The sequence below is a fragment of the Gopherus flavomarginatus genome, chromosome 8, assembly GCF_025201925.1.
Source record: "Gopherus flavomarginatus isolate rGopFla2 chromosome 8, rGopFla2.mat.asm, whole genome shotgun sequence".
NCBI lineage: Eukaryota > Metazoa > Chordata > Testudines > Testudinidae > Gopherus > Gopherus flavomarginatus.
Genome location: NC_066624.1, coordinates 79,442,310 through 79,464,849, shown reverse-complemented (window position 1 = coordinate 79,464,849; position 22,540 = coordinate 79,442,310). Strand labels below are relative to the sequence as shown.

The window sequence follows — 22,540 nt, the reverse complement described above, 5'->3', positions numbered from 1 at the left end:
GTTTACAATTTGACATACAGCAGAAATGTTGCTGGCAAGCCACACCTAGGATTACACAGTAGCATCCACCCGCAAAGTAGTTACCTCCTGCTCCACTGTCAGAACAGATGCATTTGCAGGGATTAATGGCCAACCAGAGAGGATCGGAAATCCCTCTAGTCAGCTTGCTATCAAGGGAAAGTTGTGTACTAAATTGCAGAGTAGGGTAATGCAGATGGTACCAGGGTTAAAATAAGACTCAAATAAGCAAACTGTATATTATAAAAAGTTCAAACTGAAGCTGATGTAGATCGTAGATGGTTCTTCTTGTGTGTGTGTGTACGTAGACAGATATGTTGCTATGAATATACCACAAAAGGAAGAAGAATTACTATTATTAACTAAATAGTCCTGTACCACAACCAGATTGATGCTGTCCAGGTAAAACTCCGCACTGGAAACAGTATTAAGGCTCTTGGCTTTCTGGTGAAGAAAGCTGATTACTCAAATATTGCAGAAATAACAATACTGAGTCTTTCAACAGGTACAAATTGCATTATTTGTGAAATCTTGGGAAATGAGTGGATTATTAATGCAATCAAATTTGTTCTAGGTCTCATTTTTTTATTTTTAATATTTAATATTATGTATCTGAAATAGTCTGAAATAAAATACTGACATTTAGGTGCTTAGACATTAGGCTGTTTTACATATTACAAGTTTTATCCCATGGCTGCCCTTGTGCATTTTATGTAACAATGTTTCACGTGTGTGTGTGGGGGGGGGGTATCTGAACTATGAGTGCTTGAAGCAATATTTTATTTTAATAAAATGCCAATTCTGAACTGTAAAACCATTGTATTTTGACAAACAGAACATTTTGTTTTAATAATTAGGTCAGATCCTGCATTCCTCACCCACCACAAATCAAGGTGGCCTTCAGTGACATGTTTAATTCTGATACATACACATCCCCAAAATAAAGTCCTGCTGGATTTCATCTCTGTTTTCTCTGCATAAGGTCATGATTCAGGAAAGCATCTCTATCCAGGAAGGGCATTTAAGCACGTTTAAAGCAAAGCATGTGCTGAAGTGGCTTTACAGAATGAAGCTCTAAGTTACAAATTAATTACCTCCTCTATATTGGTTACTTCCCTTAAGCAAAAGCCCCAGGTTGCTGCCACTGAAGTTAGCGCTTCCATTGCCGTCAGTGGCAAAGGTATCCAGGCCAGCACCAGTTCCTTTCCACTGCATATACCAGTAACTTTGCCTATGACAAAAATATCCGGTTTTTGCAAGAAATTAGTTGAAAGGCCAGGGCTTACAGCGGCGGGGTCGGATCGCAAAGGCTCGCAGACCGGGCCAAGAGAAAACAATATCCAGCGGGGCTGCTGAGTGGCGCACTTGCAACACGGTTTTAAGCAAATTTCTGACCCTAGAGTCCGACAGCGGCTGTCAAACAGCCGCCTCCCCTCGTCACTTGTTTTCAGATCACTCTGAGCGCTGCTTCAGCACAAACAACAGCTACAACCAAGGGCTGGCTGCTTTTTCGCTTGCAAAAAATATGCCACAGCGAAATCGCCGGCACCTTCTCCGTCACTTCTGGCCCTCCGCACCCCCATCATTACAACACGTGCACAGACGGGGCCAGGCACTGACTGGGGTGGGTGGGTGAAATATCGCCCCCTGGCACCACCTCCAGCCCGCACACAGCAGGTCCCAGCCCAGCGCCAGGGACAGGTTCCCCCACGCGCCCCGACCCTCACCTTGGCGGCGGCGAAGCCGTCGGGCCCGCGCAGGCTGCCGAGCAGGGCGAAGAGCAGCAGCCGCAGGCAGCCCCAGCGGGTCATTTCAGCACCAGCGCGCCCGGCCAGGCCGCCCCGCGTCCAGCAGCGGCCGCTCCGGGGCCGGGGTCTCTCGGGGGAGCCGGGGCGGGGCCGGCGAGCCCCCCTCGGCGAAGGGGGCGGTGGCTGCCGCGGCGAGGCGCCGCGGAGGGAGGCCGGGCCGGGCGGGGAGCCAGCCAGGGGTTGGTCGCCCCCGCGGCGCCGGGGACAGACGAGCCAAGCGAAGGGGCGGGGGCAGAGGCTAGCGGGTATCTCTGGCGTCTTTCCCGCAGCAGCGACTCTGCCTCCGCCTGGAGTCCCTCCGCAGCAGCCCTGCCAGCGGGCCCGGGAGAGCCGCCCCCGCGCCATGCCCAGCGCAGGGCTTCGTCTAAATGCTCCTACCTGGTGGGTACCGTAGCACACAGGGCGTGGCGCCGCCGCCGCTGCTGGGGGTTCGCTGGGACCAAGCCCTGAGTGGCTTCTTAGCCTCAGTGCGCCTTGCTGCGTGCTAAACGGCACAGTGTGTGAGGGGACAGCAGGGTGGGAGGTAATATCTTGTGTGGACCAGCTTTTCTGGTGCCCCACGGAGATCTCGCCTTCAGGCTGAGGACCAGTAGCAGCCTGTGGGAACAGTAATGGTCATGCTTTGATCTGAGTGATAAGGAAGAGCTGAATGCCAATAGTTTTGCCAGTGGTCACCACTGTGGTTTAATTACTTGATAACTTCACCTTGCTTAACCATTTACTTGTTTCTAATGCAGCCATTGGCAGTATAGCTTGTCCTTTCCTGTGCTCACTAGTCCTTTAATTCTTTCCACAAAATTTTTGGTTATATACACAACCTGTGTAGTACTCGTGCATAGCTACTCCCAAGCATAAAGGCTTGAAGGATCTGGGCCATATTGTGTATTGTAGTTGTTGGTCAAGAACTTTTCCCTCTAATTTTACTTAACTTTTGATTTGTGCACGTCCAAGTCATTAAGGGCTGGGCTGTAACTTTATAATTCAGCTCCAGCAAGGCCCAGCATGTAGCCGTGCTGCCTCAGGAACAGGACAGGAACCAGATTGTTAGTGCCTGCTAATCTGGCCCCTGCTGCTTTCTTGTTCTGGGGGAAACTAAATTGCTCTAGGTGTCTTGATGGTGTAATATCGCACTGCACAGGTGCCATTGTGCTAGATGGTGCATTGGGGGGGCAGATGCAAGACTCTCCCTATTCCCCCCTCTTCTTGCTCACCTGAGCATGATGGGGAGTAGCAGTGGGGGTGGTGGCAGCTGCTCTTCTCACATTCTAACTTTGGAGATGTGGGGGTGCATTGAACTCCTTACCTGCCCCCTGTAAACAGGTAGCCAGGGTCACTGCTGAGCCTAAACTGATGAAATTACACAGTACAGTGGCAATTACCTGATGGCATGTAACCCATTAGATATATTCCTTTTCAGTTGATAGTCATTTCAAACCTATCTGAATATTTAAACCTTTACCACTTTTTAGAGTTTGTGTTTTGTAGTAGGTTTGGTACTGAAGTTTTAAATTAATGTAGCCCTTTTCTTTCTACCAGGTGGCTAGTGACAGTTTTTTCAGTGCAACAAATTTATGGGGTAAGTGTCTAAAATTAGCATCCAAATCAATCAGACAATGTTGCACACTTCAACCAGGTGGCATTCCCTACCAAGATGCTGTTTAGTAGTACAGAGCTGTATCTCTCCCCACATCCAAGCTGTGGCCAAACCCTATTACTTGTCCCTCCACATTATTTCTAACTCCTCTCTTTCCTTTCAGGCCTGTGGTCAAGTTGCTTGTCTATGCCATAACTATAGTAATCTTCTGCTGTCCAGTATCGTTAATCTTGACCTTGGTGCCCCACCCCTGCCACATCTATCCAGACCCTGCTACCCAAATCATCCTTCTTACCTTTTGCTTCAAGTATGTCACCTGCCTTTTCTAATCACATCAGCGGTCCCCGATCTTCCCTCTAATTTTTCCCATGCATGTGCAGAATTAATTTTGTTATGTGCACCAATATGGAGGTGATGCGATGAGGGGTTTGGAGTGTGGGAGGGGGCTCAGGGCAGGGGGTTGGAGCACGTGGGGGAGGAGGAGGCTCCGACTGGGGTGCAGGGTGTGGGAGAGGGCTGGGGCAGAGGTATGGTGGTGTGAGAGCTCCAGATGGGGGTGTAGGCTCTGGGCTGGGGCCAGGGATGAGGGGTTTGGGGTGAAGGCTGCCCCAGGGCTGCAGCAGGGAGAGAGGACTCCCCCCAGCCCTCTCTCACGACAGCAGCTCCGGAGCTGGGGGAAAGCGCGTCTCCCCTGCCGCCACAGCTCCGGAGCTGGGGCCAAGGGGAGGTGTGATGTCCTTGATAGGCTGCTTACGTTTGGAATGCACTTGATAGGCTGCTTACCTTTGGAATGCCCTTTCCTTTGGAATGCCCGTCTGAATATTTTTGCCAACTCGTGTACTTTACCTCATTTGAATACCAACTAAAAACTCACTTTTGCCATGAAATGGGGAAGATATGTAACCCAAAAAAAGAGCAGGACCCAAACTATCAAGGCATATATATGCCTTACTGAGTAATCATGGGACAATCCTGCTACTCTAGTCCTTCCTTTCACTTTTCATTTCCTGTCCTATTAAATATAGACTGTATGGGTAACCCACTACAGCACAGTATCTACCTTTTTCCCTTTCTAGAAGCTTGTTCACATAAGTTAAAAGCTTATTACTTCTACTTGCTAGAAGAGTATTCCTTTAGCTCAAGTGATAGCTCAGGCTTTTAGTGCTGAAAGACTTAGCATCAGACCCTGTCGAGAACCAAATGTGGGGTTATTAAATATGCTTCCTGGGGAAAGGAACATGTCCACTATATTTTGAAGCGATTGGTACATTTTTGGGTACTAAAAGTAAAAAAAATTGTTTAAGGAAACAATTTTAAATCTTTTTATCCCAAAGACAATAATATTTTGATAGAATCCTTATTTAGAGCAAATTTGAGAAGAGCTTACGAAAATATTTTATTGTAATTTGATCTTGATACTGAAAGCCAGAGAAAATTGAAGGAATTAACTTGGTAGTTAGCAGAATGAATTCAAAATTGCCAAACCACAGTTAGTCATTACCATTAAGATATCATATTAACAATTTGAGATACTACATTAAGATTTTTTATGAAATATGAAATAAAGAAACACTTAAAGCTACAAAGTGAAGCACTCAAAAGTTTGTAAATGCTAGAATTAAGATAGGCTTTGCAACCTTAATTCTGCCCCACATGCTTTATAATGTAGTCGTACATTATCTCATACTTTTTTTCCTCACAGCATTCCTCCCTTATGGAGTTAGAATCATAGAATATTAGGGTTGGAAGAGACCTCAGGAAGTTATCTAGTCCAATCCCCTGCTCAAAGCAGGACCAATACCAACTAAATCATCCCAGGCAAGGCTTTGTCTCTTCAGGCCTTAAAAATCTGTAAGGATGGCGTTTCCACCACCTCCCTAGGTAACCCATTCCAGTGCTTTACCACCCTCCTAGTGAAATAGTGTTTCCTAATATCCAATCTAGACCTCCCCCACTGCAACGTGAGAACATTGCTTCTTGTTCTGTCATCTGCCATCACTGAGAATAGCCCAGCTCCATCCTCTTTGGAACCCCCCTTCAGGTAGTTGAAGGCTGCTATCAAATCCCCCCTTACTTTTCTTTTCTGTAGACTAAATAACCCCAGTTCCCTGAGCCTCTCCTTTTAAGTCATGTGCCCCAGCCCCCAAATCATTTTTGTTGCCCTCTGCTGGACTCTGTCCAATTTGTTCACATCCCTTCTGTAGTCGGGGCACCAAACTGGATGCAGTACTACTCCAGGTGTGGCCTTACCAGCGTCAAATAGGGGGGAATAATCACTTCCCTTGATCTGCTGGCAACGCCCCTGCTAATACAGCCCAATATGCCGTTGGCTTTCTTGGCAATGAGGGCACACTGCTGACTCATATCCAGCTTCTTGTCCACTGTAATCCCCAGGTCTTTTTCTGCGGAACTGCTGCTTAGTCAGTCGGTCCCCAGCCTGTAGTGGTGTGTGGGATTCTTTCCTCCTAAGTGCAGGACTCTGCACTTGTCCTTGTTGAACCTCATCAGATTTCTTTTGGCTCAATCCTCCAATTTGTCTAGGTCACTTCTGGACCCTCTCCCTACCTTCCAGTGTATCTACCTCTCCCCCTGCTTAGTGTCATCTGCAGGCTTGCTGAGGATGCAATTAATCCCATCATCCAGATCATTAATGAAGATGTTGAACAAAATTGGCCTCAGGACAAACGCCGGGGCACTCCGCTTGATACCGGCTGCCAACTAGACATTGAGTTATTGATGACTACCCGTTGAGCCTGACAGTCTAGCCGGCTTTTTAGCCACCTTATAGTCTATTCATCGAATCTGTACTTCTTTAACTTGCTGTAAAGAATACTCTTGGAGATCATATCAAAAGCTTTGCTAAAGTCAAGATGTATCACGTCCCCTGCTTTCCCCATATCCACCAAGCTAGTTATCTCAGCATAGAAGGCAATCATGTTGGTCAGGCATGACCTGTCCTTGGTGAATCCATGTTGACTGTTCCTGATCACCTCCCTCTCCTCCAAGTGCTTTAAAATGGATTCCTCAAGGACCTACTCCATGATTTTGCCAGGGACTGAAGTGAGGCTGACTGGTCTGTAGTTCCCCAGTTTCTCTTTCTTCCCTTTTTAAATACAGGCACTATATTTTCCTTTTTCCAATTGTCCAGGACCTTCCCCGATCACCATACATTTTCAAAGATAACGGCCAATGGCTCTGCAATCACCTCAGCCAACTCCCTCAGCTCCATTGGATGCATTAGATATGGACCCATGGACTTGTGCACGTCCAGCTTTTCTAAATAGTACTTAACATGTTCTTTCAATACTGAGGGCTGCTCACCTCCTCCCCATACTGTGTTGCCCAGTACTGCAAGCTGACTTTGTCTGGGAAGACCGAGGCAAAGAAAGCATTGAGTACTTCAGTTTTTTCCACATCATCTGATACCATGTTGCCTCCCTCATTCAGTAAGGGTCCCACATTTTCCCAGACCACCTTCTTGTTGCTAACATACATGTAGAAACCCTTCTTGTTACCCTTCTTATCCCTTGCTAGCTGCAACTCCAGTTATGCTTTGGCCTTCCTGATTAACCCCTGCATGCTCTAACAATGTTTTTATACTCCTGCCTAGTCATCTGTCCAAATTTCTACTTTGAGTTTAAGCTCACCGAAGATTTCACTGTTAAGCCAAGCTGGTGCCTACCATATTTGCTATTCTTTCTGCACATCAGGATGGTTTGTTCCTGCACCTTCAGTAAGGCTTCTTTAAGTTCACAGTACATACCTTGCTCAGTGAATGAGGCAGCAGTTCAATATTTCTTTTTAGCTTCATCCTCCAGTATATGCCTTCATTCATTATTTAGGCTGCAGTTCAGCAAGATGCTGAAGCAGATGTCTAACTTCAAGTGTATAAATAGTCCCACTGAAGTCACTGGAACTAATCATGTGCTTAAAGTTAGGTATATATTTCAGGTACCTTGCAGAGTTGGGGTCTTACTGCACATCATCCAAACCCCTCTGAGTAAGAATTTGTTAATTTATTCTTTACTATGGCACTCTTCTTTGTAGACTGAGTTCCTCAAATATTATTAAATTTTCATAATTCCTCTAAGAGGCAGGGAAGTATTATTATTATTCCCATTTGTTATCCCCATTTTACAGATAGGCAACTGAGCCACAAAGATTAAGGCCCAACTTTGCAAAAGAGGACACTAATTTTGGGTGCCCAACTCAAAACATTTAAGGTCTGATCTTTTCTCCCCAGAGGTGCTGAGCATTCACACTTCCCATTTAGTTCAGTTGGATGTGAGTGCTCACACTGGGTATCCAGAAAATGAGAAACACCGAATTAGTGGCTACTTCCAAAATATTTACCTTACATTACATTGAAAGTATGTAGAGAGCCAGGATGCAACCTAGTTCTCACAAGTTCCCATAAAACATCATTTCTCTTCTAGCATCCCCTACCACATAGCAGGAGGGACAGCTCAGTGGTTTGAGCATTGGCCTGCTAAACTCAGGGTTGAGTTCAATCCTTGAGGGGACCATTTATGCATCTGGGGCAAAAATCTGTCTAGGGATGGGTCCTCCTTTGAACAGGGGGTTGGACTAGATGACCTCCTGAGGTTCCTTCCAACCCTGATAGTCTAGGATGCTCATTGATTTCAACAATGGGACTAAGTATAGAGTAAAGTACTTCTCAGCTGGGGTTAAGGTGGCAGAATCTAATCCTAGGTTACTAAATCTGCTGCTCCAGGTCTCCAAAGGAGTCAAAAATAACTGCAAAGATGTCACATTTTTCTAATATATATAAAATATTAGTAAGAAGAAAAATTTTAATAGTTTAAGTTGTTTAAATAAAGGAAATTTGCAGATATCCTGCTCATGATAGAGGTAACATTGAAAAAAGGTATCTTGTATATAAAAAAAGGGCACCTGTGAGATGTCTGTAACTATTGTGTAGTGCACTCTCAATGTTCTAAAAGTCTGGTCACTACAGAAGGCAGCTGTCATTTTCTGAGGGCAGAAGTTGATACAAAATGTTATAGAGATGTTCTGTCACAGAGGCTTTACTTTTGTTCTTCTATGTTTGTTATAAACTATGCATGTTTTAAAATTTAAACTTAATGAAAGGATTTAGTTGTTCTTTGACTTTGGAAAAGTGTAACAATTAGAAAAGTGGTTCCCAAACTTGTTCCACTGCTTGTGCGGGGAAAGCTCCTGGTGGGCCAGGCTCCATTGGCCTGGAGCAGCAAACCACGGCCATTGAGAGCTGCGATCGGCCCAGCATGCGGACGTAGCAGGTAAACAAACCGGCCCGGCCTGCCAGGGGCTTTCCCTGCACAAGCGGCGGAATAAGTTTGGGAACCACTGAATTAGAACATTTTGTTTCAAGGGAGAAAAAAACAAACAATGTTCAAAATTCAGGAAATTTGTATCTGCACCCACCTTTTATTTAATGAAGACAAGGGTGTCACAAACTACAGATGAAAGCGCCTCTCTCGGTCCTTGACTTTTCTGCCCAGAAAGTAGTAAGGTCTGAGCCTGTCTTGGTGAACATGTACTCGAGCATGTGTAGAATGGAAGAAATAAAGCTGAATCATCTGAGTTCTAGCTGTTCGATGGGGGCCTCTCAATTGTATCAGTGTGGTAATTAAGTTAAACACTGAGGTTTCAGTAAAGCATTTACAAACACAAAATATCCTCATCACACCTAAGAATCTGGCTAAGTAATTATCTGTATTAGAATACTAAATCTCATGCAGTGAAGTTTGAATAAATAGGAACTTAAACTTTAGCTATATGGTACTCATGATCTAACAGCTGCTAGTCACTAAGGTTTCAAAATAAAGACTGATTGTCTCCTTTAGAAAGGATGTCCCTAAAAATAGGGAAATGCTGGAACGTTGAAAATGTGGTAAATTTGAATAGAAGAAGGTGCAGTGAGTGCTACTATAGAAGTACATATTTATGTAAGTTTTATCATTTTATATGCACAGATTGGCCATCTGCACTTAATATTCAGATCTACAAATGGTTATTTGTGTGTATAAATCCATTTACGATTTTTGCCGGTACAGGGAATGTTTTCATTAGTTTTGCGGGTGCAACTGTTGTCTGTCCTTGAAAGGTTAATTTTCAGACATTCCACAATTCTGTCTATACATCTTTGTTTAAAGTTAAAAAGAACAGAACCAAATAGTCTTTATTCACAAAGGCTATTTCATATGAAAACCATAATTATTTATGTATCAGAGGGGTAGCCGTGTTAGTCTGGATCTGTAAAAGCAGCAAAGAATCCTGTGGCACCTTATAGACTAACAGACGTTTTGGAGCATGAGCTTTCGTGAGTGAATACCCACTTCTTCAGATGCATGTCATTAATGCATGTTGGCTGAAGTACGAAGAGGCATATAAATGTTTACGTGTCAGACATGCTAAATAACTTGCAATGCCAGCTAAAAAAATGCCATGCGAACTCTGTTCTTATTTTCAGGTGACGTAAATAAAAAGCAGGCAGTATTATCTTCTGCAAATGTAAACAAACTTGTTTTTCTTAATGATTGGCTGAACAAGAAGTAGGACTGAGTGAACTTGTAGGCTCTGAAGTGTCATGCATCTGAAGAAGTGGGTATTCACCCACGAAAGCTCATGCTCCAAAACGTCTGTTAGTCTATAAGGTGCCACAGGATTCTTTGCTGCTTTTACATAATTATTTATGACACTGTTAAGGTAAATTTCTTCCAACATCCATCCAGTAAATTAATCAGATGACACTTTGCACAGTGGCTTACCAATATGGAAGAGAGAGACCATAAAATTCAGAGCCATTGGCATAATTGTTGTACCACACCTGGTTTGCTGTCATGACCATGACAACAACTGAAAAGGTGGGGTAAATCTGAAGTATTAAGATACTATTCTTATCTCATGAGAAAATGACCACAAAATAGGACACTAAATCTCTGTGAACTTAATAAATTAGTGTTAGAGATGCAATGTTAAGACAGTTTTACAATGAGGCAGATTATGCTAATTTCTAATAAGTAGGGCTGTTGATTAATTGCAGTTAACTCATGCAATTAACTCAAATTAATTGCAGTTTTAAAAAATTGCAATTAATTCCAGTTCTAATTGCACTGTTAAACAATAGAATATCAACTGAAATTTATTAAATATTTTTGGATATTTTTCTACATTTTCATATATTGATTTCAATTACACAATATACAAAGTACACAGTGCTCATTTGTTTTTTTATTACAAATATTTGCATTGTAAAAATGGCAGACAAGAAATAGTATTTTTCAGTTCACTTCATACATGTATTGTAGTGCAATCTCTTTATGGTGAACTTACAAATGTCAATTTTTTTGTGTTACATAACTGCACTCAAAAACAAAACAATGTAAAACTTCAGAGCCTACAAGTTCACTCAGTCCTACTTCTTGTTCAGCCAATCATTAAGAAAAACAAGTTTGTTTACATTTGCAGAAGATAATACTGCCTGCTTTTTATTTACGTCACCTGAAAATAAGAACAGAGTTCGCATGGCATTTTTTTAGCTGGCATTGCAAGTTATTTAGCATGTCTGACACGTAAACATTTATATGCCCCTTCGTACTTCAGCCAACATTCCAGAGGACATGCTTTCGTGCTGATGACGCTCATTAAAAATAATGCATTAATTAAATTTGTGGCTGAACTCCTTGGAGAATACAATATCTCCTTTTCTGTTTTACCTGCATTCTGCCATATATTCCATGTTATAGCAGTCTTGGCTGATGACCCAGCACATGTTGTTCATTTTAAGAATACTTTCACTGTAGATTTGACAAAATGCAAAGAAGGTACCAATGTGAGATTTCTAAAGATAGCTACATCACTCGACCCAAGGTTTAAAAATCTGAAGTGCCTTCCCCAAAAAAAATCGGTGAGGAACAAGGTGTGGAACACGCTTTCAGAAGTCTTAAAAGAGCAACACTCTGATGCAGAAATTACAGAACTGAAACACCAAAAAAGAAAATCAAACTTCTGCTGATGGCATCTGACTCAGATGATGAAAATGAACATGCGTCAGTCCGCACTGCTTTGGATGGTTATCAAGCAGAACCTGTTATCAGCATGGATACGTCCTCTGGAATGGTAGCTGAAGCATGAAGGGATATATGAATAGTTAGTGTATCTGGCACATAAATATCTTGTGATGCCTCTGCAACAATGCCATGCAAACGCCAGTTCTCACTTTTCAGGTGATATTGTAAACAAGAAGTGGGCAGCATTATCTCCTGCAAATGCCAACAAACTTGTTTGTCTGAGAGACTGGCTGAACAAGAATTACGACTGAGTGGACTCTTAGGCTCTGAAGTTTTATATTGTTTTGTTTTTGAGTGCAGTTATGTAACAAAAAAATCTACATTTAGTTGAAGTTGCACTTCCACTATAAAGAGATTGTATTACAGTACTTGTATGAAGTGAATTGAAAAACACTTTTTTTATACAGTGCAAATATTTGTAATAAAAAATATAAAGCGAGCACTGTAGAGTTTGTATTCTGTGTTGTAACTGAAATCAATATATTTGAAAATTTAGGAAGTATTCAAAACTATTTAAATAAATGGTATTCTATTATTCTTTAACAGCCCTACTAATAAGGTTTATAAAACAGCTATTCTGTTAATCTATATGGTGATTGCAGACATATTAGCATCTTTGGTACGAGGTTAAATGCTGAACTAGTTATTTAAATAAATACTTTTCCTAGTGTGATAAAGAAATGTTAGTGGAAGCTTGCAGTCCTTTGACATTCCAGAAGAGTCAAGTTTTTAATAACAAGGAAAAGGACTAACGTGGAACAGATATGTATTCTCAGGGGAAATTTAGTGCATGATAGAGAAGAAGTCTGTCAGCAATTCCTTCTTGTTCTGAAGTTCAGTATCACCAGACGTTTTGAAAATATTTGAGATAAAACAAACTGACTCCTCCTCCTTATCTAAAGTTTGATTAATTTTCTCCTTGAAAAAATGAAATATGAGCCCTATTGTTGTCTCTCTCTTACTGAAACCAATGGCAAAACTTAAGCTGATTTCTATGGAATCAGAATCAGGCACTGAATCAGTGTATTTCATGCTGTCATTTTTTGAATTCATTTATCTAAATTATAGTTTATCAGCCTTTTTAATATTAGGCCTATTTTTCAAAGGCCACCTATGGCATTTGGACACTCATTTCTAATTTAAATTAATGGAAACTGGGTGTTCAAATTACCTAAACAGCTTTGCAAATTTTATTCTTAATCTGCATCTTATATAGGCATAGTCAGTCGTTGACTTAATACTGCTCATTTGCTGGCAATGTTGTCACAAAATTAAATACCGTAAAAGTTACCATTATGGGACACAAACTAAAAAGAATGTTTGTTCTACTTATTACATTGTAAATCAGTTGAATGTATGTGTCCTGATATATTAGGCTCCTATTAAACATACACTTCTACCCCGATATGACGCAGTCCTCAGGAGATAAGAAATCTCACCGTATTATAAGTGAGACTGCATTATATCAAACTTGCTTTGCCCCCCCTCCCACCCCCCGTTCCTTGTTCCCTGACCGGGCACCCCCTCGAGAGACCCCTGTCCCTAATCACCCACAGGACCCCACCTCCTGCCCAACCCCTCTGGTCCCTGTCACCTGACCTCTCCGACCCCTATTCACACCCCCTACCCCTTGACAGGCACTCACTGGCAGCGGCGGGAAGTGGAGCAACGTGGCCCCAGCCCGCTCCACTCCGTCACCTCCCAGCCGCGGAGCTCCGCTTCCCACCGCCGGTGAGTGCGGGGAGGTTGGGGAAAGGACGCCCTCCACACTCACTGGCAGCAGGAAATGGAGCAACACGTCCCCAGCCTGCTCTGCTTTCCTTGCCCTGGTCCCAGCCATGTCGCTGGGTGGGAGTAGGGGGTTTGGGAAAGGTCCCACACTCACCTGTGGCGGGAAGTGGAGCACCGTGGCTGGGAGCTGGCAGAGCGAAGCGGGCTGGGGCTGGGCTGCTCTGCTTCTGCCACTACCGGTGAGTGTGGGGGGCGACGGGGGGGGGGAAGATCCCTTCCCCCAAGCCCCCTCCCCTGAGTGACACGGCTGGGGCCGGGGCAAGGGAAGTGGAACGGGCTGCTCCCGGCCCCCCGCTAATCCCCTAGGCCACTCTGGGACCTCCAAAAGTGCCCCCTAAGCTCCTGCCTCCCAGACCCTTGGGGGGAGAGCCCCTGACCGCCCCCCGAGACACTTTGCCCCTTATCCAACCCCTCGGTCTTGGGCCTGGCCCAGCCCGGCACCCTTAACACGCTGCTCAGAGCAGCATGTCAGAGCTTTACGGCGTTGAATGCGAACCCATCATATTGGGTTGCATAATGTCAGGGTAGAGGTGTATTTGTTTTCAACATTACATCAGCGTCATGGAAAGTCTTTCACCTCCTTGTTACTAACAATATAATTTTATTTATATTTTTATTATTATAAATATTATATTTATTAGAAAGGAAAGAGCTCCATTATGTCAGTTTGTCCTCAATTCTATGTAATGCAGTATTGCTTTTTGCGGACACTTAAAAAGTGCTTAAGGCCCAGATCCTCAAAGGTATTGGTGCTTAATTCCTACTATGGAGTGACTTGCCTAAATACCTTTCTAGATCTCAGCCTAAGTTTTAATTTTGACTTGCCTAGGCCTAAACACTTATTGTAGCAAAATTTTTCCTGACATTTAGCATAGATTTTGTATTCCTTAATTACATCCAATAATACCTAGTTAATAATCACCTGATACTGCTTGACACAGGGTCACTCACCACACTGGTGTCTCATGCTGGGCCTTTCGGGAATTAGCTCAGTCCCAGCGGGTCTGCCCTCGGGTGGTGGTGGCTTTCCTGTCTTCACCTGCAGACTTGTTACAGCTCCTTCCTCTGGGCATCTGCTTCATGGCACAGTCCTCCGACTGTGTCACCATCCGGTTCCCCCCCTTCTGGGGGACTCCTCCAATAAGAGTCCAACCACTCCTTGCAGCAGCTTGGCAGGCTTGGCTGGGTGGGGGCACCCACTACTCCGGGCCTCAGCCCAGGGACCCTGCGAACAGCAACTTCCTGATGCCTCTTCCTTGCAGCTCACTGTCTTTATTCCCTGGGCCACTTCCCCACAGCCTCAGTTCCTTCTGCTCCTGCCTCTGGCTCCAACTCCCTTTGCCCTCTTCCCAGGGGCTTGAACCTGCAAGTCATGGTGTAACACCGACAGACCCAGGTTATCGGCAGGTGGGATCCAACCGGGGACCTCTGGAGCTTAGTGCATGAGCCTCGAGCTAAAAGCCAACTGGCTGACTGTTTGCTAAGGCTGTAGAGCAGACTCATTTTATCCTCTTTCTCTAAGTGGTCTTGGTGCCACTAAATGGGACAGAACATCACAGCCACAAGTTGTGTGGGTTACATACTTCCCCTAGCTGAGGAAGCATGTCCTGAGCTTCAGAGACTTCCCAGTTGAAATCCTGGATGAGCCCCCACTTGTAAAACCAACAGGCCCTGGTCGGCGGTGGCTGGGATCGAATCTGGGATCTCTGGCCCTTAGTGCACAGCTGCATTGCCTTCAAAACAGTCTGGAGAATTAATTGAGGTTCTGAGTCCCCTTTGCTCTGGAGAGGAAATTCTTCACCCCTTTTTCTGGAGTGGCTTTATTTCCCCCCTATGTGCAGCCAACCAACTACTCTGACCAATGAATAGTGGGGCGGAGCCTAGACTTCTACCACCCCGCTCCACCACTTCCTGGCCACCTGCTTAACAGGGGAGTATCAGGCAAGTAGGTTCTGCTCTCTCACCTGTGGCTGGAGTCACAGGCAGAGCAAGGTCGAGCAGGAGGGAAAAGGGCCTTATTTTTCCACACTTCCCTGTGTAACTGAGAAAGGGTTGTGACAACAGAGCTCTCCAGAGGCTCATTTTAATAATTCTGCATTTTCAACTATTCTGTAAAATGCACCTTCAGGCAGACACCAAGCCTGGCAAATTTCAGCCTCATAGGTGAATGCTGTAAACATTTCAGAGAAGCAGGTCTTACAGAAAACTTTACTTGCACTAACCATGTTAAAGAATAGTAATCTGTTGTACAGTACAGAAGCTGTACTGAACTGCTCACTCTAGCTAGTCTCCTATCTAATGATGGGAAAGGCTTGCTTTGAAATTTGTTATCTATAGCATTTTAAAGATTATTTATTTGAATTACTGTAGTGCCTAGACGCTTTGATTGAGAACACAGCCCCCTTTCCCTAGGCACTGTATAAACTCCTAGTAAGAGATGGACCCTGACCCAAAAAGCTGACAATTTACATTAAAAAAAATGGAGGAAGCGAGAGGGGAAACAGAGGCACAAAAAAGTGAAGTTACTTGCTGGAGGTCACACAGGAAGTCAGTGGTGGAGCTGGGATTAGAATCCAGGGCTCTTGATTTCCAGTACAATGCCCTATACACCAGGCCATGCTGCTTCTCCTATTTCTATTCTGCTATGAAAACATTTATCTTTTCCTGTTCTTGGTCTGATAGGTCCCAGGTGTAACACCGCAGAATCTAAGGTAGTGGTGGCCTTCCCCAAGATCAAAAATATTGTTCCTTTAATATGTCATTTTATACCACATTCTCAAGATTGCTCCTAAACCTTGTTTTTGTGCGTTGGGAAATCACTGTTGACATAACATCAGCATAGCTGAATTGTGTCTATAGAGGTTGGGTATCAAAATCCGCTAGTAAGACATTTGGACCAATGAGAGAGCTCCATTTTTTCTCTGTTATTTAAGAATTAATGACAGCTTTTTTTTGAAAAAAATGTTTGTATAGAATCCAGGAATCTTCATTAAATTATTAGCATTGGTTCATGTAATTAAATAATAGTTTCTTCTTTATATTATGGTTTACATCTCTACTTCCATGAAATCTGGAGCTGTTCATTGATGTTGTTTCATTAAAATGTGTTATATTGGATAACAAGTATACTGTATATAAATAAACTAATAACCTCTTAATTTTTAGGGCAGATATTCATATATTGGTCCTTGTGGAGGACAAGACTGTTCGGTTTGCCAGTGCTTTCCTGAAAAGGGATCAAGAGTAAGTGATTTAATATAACAATAATTGTTATTGCAAAATATTGCTCATTTTGTGTACATCTCTCATTTAAAATCATTAGTGCTGTTGAGCATTGGGACCTCAAAAAAGCAAGTCCCAACGTGGCAAGATAAGAAACAGATCTAAATCTGCCTATTGGTGTGAAGTACAAGCACTTGCAATATCAAAGACCATAGGTCTGCCCAATAACCTAGACAGAGAAAGTAGGGTCGTAACAGCATAACTTTCATTTTAAAGCGATTAGAGACTTTTCAGGATGAGCAGGACAATTAGAAAAACGTCATTTTAAGGGATCTTCAGTTTGGAATCTGTCCACCTTCTCAGATGTCCTCTGAATGGCCAGTCAAAGGAGACTGTCTTTGCCATTTTATAATTGTATTTTTGCAGAAACTTAGGTTCTTTTTTATCTTCATGTTGATCTGAAATTTGTTTTGCTTCTCCTACTCTTTTATTGCCTTTTCATGATTTTCAGAGCACTGGATAAGTGTCCTAGGTATAAGAAAATTTGAGCTATTTCATTGTATTGGAATTAAAATGTGAAATTCAGCAGGTGTGTTTTTTTAGCTAATATTGGTTAGGACTAGTAATTTAAGTATCTTCTTAGACAGAGATGTTACATAGTATTCACTGGGCATGAATATTGAAATGCTACCAGCTTTTGGCAGTTTATACAAGTTGCTATTTGTTTATAAGTATGTGGGCCTGCTGTTACTGGTTTGATAAAGACAAGGTAGGTGAGGTCAATTTTTTATTGGATGCACTTCTGTTGGTGGAAGGTATACTTCTCCGTATACTATTTAGAAATAGTTATAATATGATTATAGCATATCTAAAATATATTTTATGCAAGATGGGTCTTGTGTGGTATCGTTGGAAAGGTTATGGTTTATTGAATATTATCCTATTTGTACGCATGTATCATTTTTGTATCTGAAGTTAGGAATATTGATTATACATCTGTACTACAAAAGTGTTTGCATCTGGGAAACACCCACCAGACAAAATACAATCAGTCTGGCTGGTTAGCTGGGGACAAGTCACTGAACCACTAGGGAGGACAATAAGTCTTTGAAGATGCTAATGTCCCACCTTCCTGAGAAGTTTCCTGGGGTGCTCCAAAGAGCCTTTGACTCATGTCTGCTTTGACACTGCAGGATCATGTGATCATGTCACCTGGTACTGGACTCCATGATAGAATACCAGTATTTTTCCACTTGGGGAAGGGGGGAAAACAAAGGATTCCCGCCATATGTAAATCCTTTTTAAGACAGAGGGTGAGATGATTGGGGTTCATTCTTCACTGAATCCCTGCCCAGGATGACTGCTGGAAATATCTAAGAAACAAAAACAAGGTTGGGGGATGGGGAAGGACTGAGCCCAGTCTGGAAAAAGTGTCTGGCCTGTGAAAGAAATACCTAGAGTTTTAAGCTGCAAGCAAGAGCAGCCTGTCTTCAAGAACCATGGCAATCTGCTACAAACACTTAGGATGAGAAATGACTACTCGTAGCCAGTTTCTTTAGTGTATTAAGCTTAGTTTGTGTGTTTGTTTTATTTGCTGAGAAATCTGCTTTGATCTGTTTACTATCCCTTATAATTACTGAAAATATATCTTTTGTAGTTAATAGATTTGTTTTTGTTTTCTCTAAAACCAGTTTGTGGAATTCATAACTGGTGGGGGGAGGGAAAGCTGTGCATATCTTCCTGCACATTGACGGAGGGGATGAATTTCATGAGCTTACGCTGTACAGTTCTCTGTGCAGTGTAAGACAATATAGTTCTGGATTTGCATCCCGGGGGGGTATGCACTTCAGTGATGGGCAATTCCCTAGTTGAGTCTTCCCATGCAGAGCTGATTTCAGTGTCTGTGTCTTTCTGCAGCTGAATGTGGCCCTAACTGTGTGTGTGCTGGAGGAGGCTTGAGGGCCTGGCTCAGCAGGACAGTGTAAGGGAGCCCAGGCTGGTGGAACATGCAGGCTCAGTGGTACCCCAGTATATTAGATGGTACCCTGGAGTGGGGGGCAACCTGTCACAGAAGGTACAAATTTTCAAGCTACACAGAAGCTTTTCTTCAGTTCTGGGGAAGGAAGTGGAGTATCTGAACTAAGTACACATTGGGACAACCTGTTAAGCAGAAAGGGTAACACATTTGAGTTGAACACTTGAAATGAAGTTGGCAGTGGGGGCTAGATTGTTATACAGAAAAGGTGTGAAGTGGGCAAATAAGAGTAGCAGGCAGTGTAGTGTGTTACAAATTGTTGTAAAGAGCTGTAAAACCAGGGTTCCTGTTAAGTCCATGGATTTTGGTGTCTAGGAGAGTTATGAATGTAAATTCCCAGGCTTGCCTTTTGAAGGTATTGTGCAGGTTTCGTTTGAGGACAAGTATTGAAAGATCGGGTATGGAGTGATTGCTTTGTGAAAAATGTTTGCCTGTGGTTTTTGTCTTTTATCATTTTTCTGTATGAGTTCATTAAAGAGCACAGTGATTGTCTGGTTTCATCTGCATAGTTGTTACTGAGATACCCCATGTGATGTGATAAACGTGTATAGGACCCAGGAATCATGAAAGGTGTGATGTGGGGACTATTGGTCTTCGTAGTCATGGAGATATGTTCACAGGTTCTGCATCTGTTGTTCAGGCAGGGTCTGGTGCTGCTTAGAGGTGGTGTGTCCCAGTTGGTGAGGAGCTTTCTTCTGATGATGAGCTTAGCAGAGTTGGGAGTTTGTTTGAAGGCCAGAAAGTGAGGGGAAAGATTTCTTTTAGGATGTGGTCCCCATCAAGTATGGGTTACAATTGTTTGTTACCTATATGGGTTCCAGTGTGGTATGGTAGGTAACAGCTAAGGGTGTGCAATCAGTAGTTTTTGTTTTTTTTTCTTGGTCTGTCTGGGTTGGTTGCTGGAGCTGTGGAGGTAAGTGCTATCATTGGTGGGTTTCTTGTAAACAGCTGTCTGCATTGTTCCATTGTTTAAGATAATTGTGATGTCTAGGAAGTTAATGCTGGTATGGGAGTTTAATGGATGGGTGGTGGTGGTTGAAGTTGTGTTGGAAATTTGTGAGGGAGTTTAGGTTGCCTGTCCAGAGGATGAAAATTTCATCAACGTAGCTCAGGTATATCTTTGGTTGATGGTGCATTTTCCCAGAAATTCTTCCTTGAGGTGGCTATGAAAAGGATGGCATAGTGGGGCACCGTCCTAGTACTCCTGGCTGTTCCCATGGACAAGGGGATGTGAGGTTGTTGAATGTGAGGTTGTTGTGGATGAGAATAAAATGGATAAGTTTTGCAATGTATTTTGACAATGTAAAGCATAAGTTAGGAGTGTGATTGAGTTAGGCAATTCAGAGAGTAATGTAGGACTACTGATTTGGGATTGGATACACATGCTGTTGTGCAATACAGTATACTTAATATGCTTCAGTGTAACTGTAGCTATATACACTTTACTTCTATCACAAGTCAATTGTGGCAGAGCTCCGACCTTGTCTCCATAGGTCCAGTGCTTCTAGGTGGCATATGCTAGGCTCAGTGGCTTACTGCGACCCTCCACATATCCCTTCTCTCTCTAGGGCTAGGAATACAATCTACTGAGCCTTCTTCATCATAAGCCAGCAAGGAGGTTGGTGAGAGAACTCCCATAGTCTATGTTGTCCCTGCGGGCTTGTTTCAGAACAGTTTAGCCCCCTGTCCTGACAGGGGTCTGACTTCCCCTCCTAGAAGGTGTTCCTCTAGTGGTGGGTTGGGCGGAACCCAGGCCCACCCTCTGCTCTGGGTTCCAGCCCAGGGACCCTAATGGTAGCAGCTGTTGGTAGCCAACCTTTCACTGGCAGAGTTGCTATATTTCCCTGGGCCACTTCCCCACAGCTCTCCTGCTTCTCCCTTCTTTACTCTTACCTTAAGGTTCCCTTACCAATGACTTGAGGGTGTCTTCATTAACCAGCCCTTCAGCTGCACTTCCTCTCCTCTGGCTCCCCGGCTCTTCTCTGCCTGACTGGAGTGAGCCCTTTTATAGTATCAGAGGGTCCTTAATTAGAGTCAGGTGGTCACATTAGCTTAATAGCCTCACCTGACTCTTTGCTGGTTAATTGGAGTCAAGTGTTCTCATTAGCCTGGAGCAGCCCCTGCTCTGGTCAGTCAGGGAACAGAATACTGTTAATCCAGTGGCCAGTATATCTGCCTTCTGCTACTCTGCTGTACCCAACTGTCCTGGGTCTATCACACAATATTATGTGCAAATTGTGTAATTTAAGCCAGCACACGCACTGAAAGATGCAAACTGTACTAGGAAATGCCAGGAGGAATCCCAGCTAGAATCTCAGAGAATGCATGCTACAGCACTAACATTTCTATCCTTTCAGCTCTTGCTCCTTTCTGCTTCCAGCAAGCTCTGCTAGCCAATGTGGAAGGGGTTCACTATCCTTTCCCTGTGTCTCCCTATGCCCTTAAGGGCTCAGACCAACTTCCATTAAAAGAAGGACTCTCACTCCCTGCTCCCCCATACACCAGCATAAGGACAGGTACAGTTGAACTCTAGGGACCATTTCAGGATCCCATTCCATATTTTGAATTTTATGGAGTAAGTATTTAAATACTTATGAGAAAAAAATAAAACCACCACTGACATGAACGACCGGCTTTGCAGGCAACCTCAGCAGTGTGACTAAGGATTGAATGAGCATGGAGTCTGAACTCTTCCCCTGTGACTCATACAGATAGTCCCCAGGATTAAGGCTCATTCACAGGATGATGCAAGGAAACATTCACTGCCACTTTCCACAGTTGTACTTATTCAGAAGACTTCAGCCTCCTGAGTTGTCAATCCCAGATCTTTCCATATTTTTAAAAATAAAATATAACATTTAATCCATTTCTGTTTCTTTCCCAGAAAGGTTTTACCTCATTCTCTTCTAACATCTAAAACAATCAGGTCGAGACATTTCTAAACTGGAAATAAAACATTGCAAATGAGCTCTAATTAATATAAGAAATCATCATAAGAAGAGCTACCACTGTAATGACTAAATAATTATTTATTCAAAAGTTACTGGAAGGGCACATCCTCCTTTTCACTATAAATATTATGCAATAGTGGATTAAAACTACGTTGTTCCCAAGTCCACCAGAGCAGTCACCGTGCATGCTAGTCGCACCAGCTGGGTCAGTCCCACTGCTCCAGGCTATTGCCTATCTCTTTTTTAGGTTCATGTTGCAAATTAAGGCAGACACCAGAGAATCAGAATGCACCTTCTTGGGCGCTGTACTGATAGCAGTGAGCTTACATGCTCTGCCGCCTGATGATCACTGATGCTCTGACCCTGGATTCTACCCTGATCCATTCTAGACTGTGTCTGTACTATTGTCCTCTGTGCTGTAGGATTTTCATAATATGGGAGCTAACATATTTCATCCTTCAGTAATAGTATGATAACTTTGAGTTACCCCAGGAGATCTATTTATGGGGATTAACAGCATCCACAGTATCTCATAGTGTTACTGAGTATCATGGTTTGGATAAAATAAAGACTGATTTGAAAGGGTCATTTAAAAACCAAACTTTGTCAAAATACTATGGGAGAAGATTCTTCGACTGTGTCTGCTAGAAGCTAGAAGTTGTACTAAATCTCTCTCAAGAACCTGTCCAAAGTTTTTCTCCGTACCAAACCTCTGAACCTTTTAGGGGTATACTCAGCACTAGTACCAAGGTTTCTAGATATTCAATGATGTTGCTGTCACTATGTTCCATATTGAATATATTGTAAACAATAGACATTTTAAAAAGAAAATTGAATACAATTAAGCAGCTGTAAATCTGTGAGAATTGCATTATGTGATGTAACAACTTTGAAATCTATATACTACTTGAAGGATTCCCTCAAATGTAATAAACTTATATTTCATATAGCTATTACCATTAACCTTTATGCAGGCAGCAAAAGCATCCACTTTATGGACGATAGCTACAGTAAACATCAGTTGAGACAGACAATGTATTGGAAGA

The 22,540-nt window shown here is 43.1% G+C and overlaps 2 protein-coding genes across 6 annotated transcripts in view; one reads left to right on the top strand and one right to left on the bottom strand.

Annotated features, from left to right (window-relative positions):
* LOC127056310 (collagen alpha-3(IV) chain-like) overlaps positions 1-2,339 on the bottom strand; it is a 106,967-nt gene extending 104,628 nt beyond the window's left edge. For 2 of the 3 annotated variants that reach the window (XR_007775779.1, XM_050963979.1), the window contains exon 1: positions 1,746-1,846. Coding sequence is in view for 1 of the 3 variants with exons in the window: in XM_050963979.1 (XP_050819936.1) it covers positions 1,746-1,829 (84 nt within the window). In the remaining 2 variants the exon portion in view is untranslated. Of the gene's footprint in view, positions 1-1,745; positions 1,847-2,204 lie in introns of those variants that run through there. The other variant, XM_050963980.1, reaches the window with a different exon arrangement.
* COL4A4 (collagen type IV alpha 4 chain) overlaps positions 2,088-22,540 on the top strand; it is a 131,732-nt gene continuing 111,279 nt past the window's right edge. For all 3 annotated transcript variants that reach the window (XM_050963987.1, XM_050963986.1, XM_050963985.1), the window contains exons 1-3: positions 2,088-2,207; positions 3,363-3,402; positions 16,452-16,529. In XM_050963987.1, the coding sequence (XP_050819944.1) occupies positions 2,170-2,207; positions 3,363-3,402; positions 16,452-16,529 (156 nt within the window). In that variant the 5' untranslated portion in view covers positions 2,088-2,169. The remainder of the gene's footprint in view (positions 2,208-3,362; positions 3,403-16,451; positions 16,530-22,540) is intronic.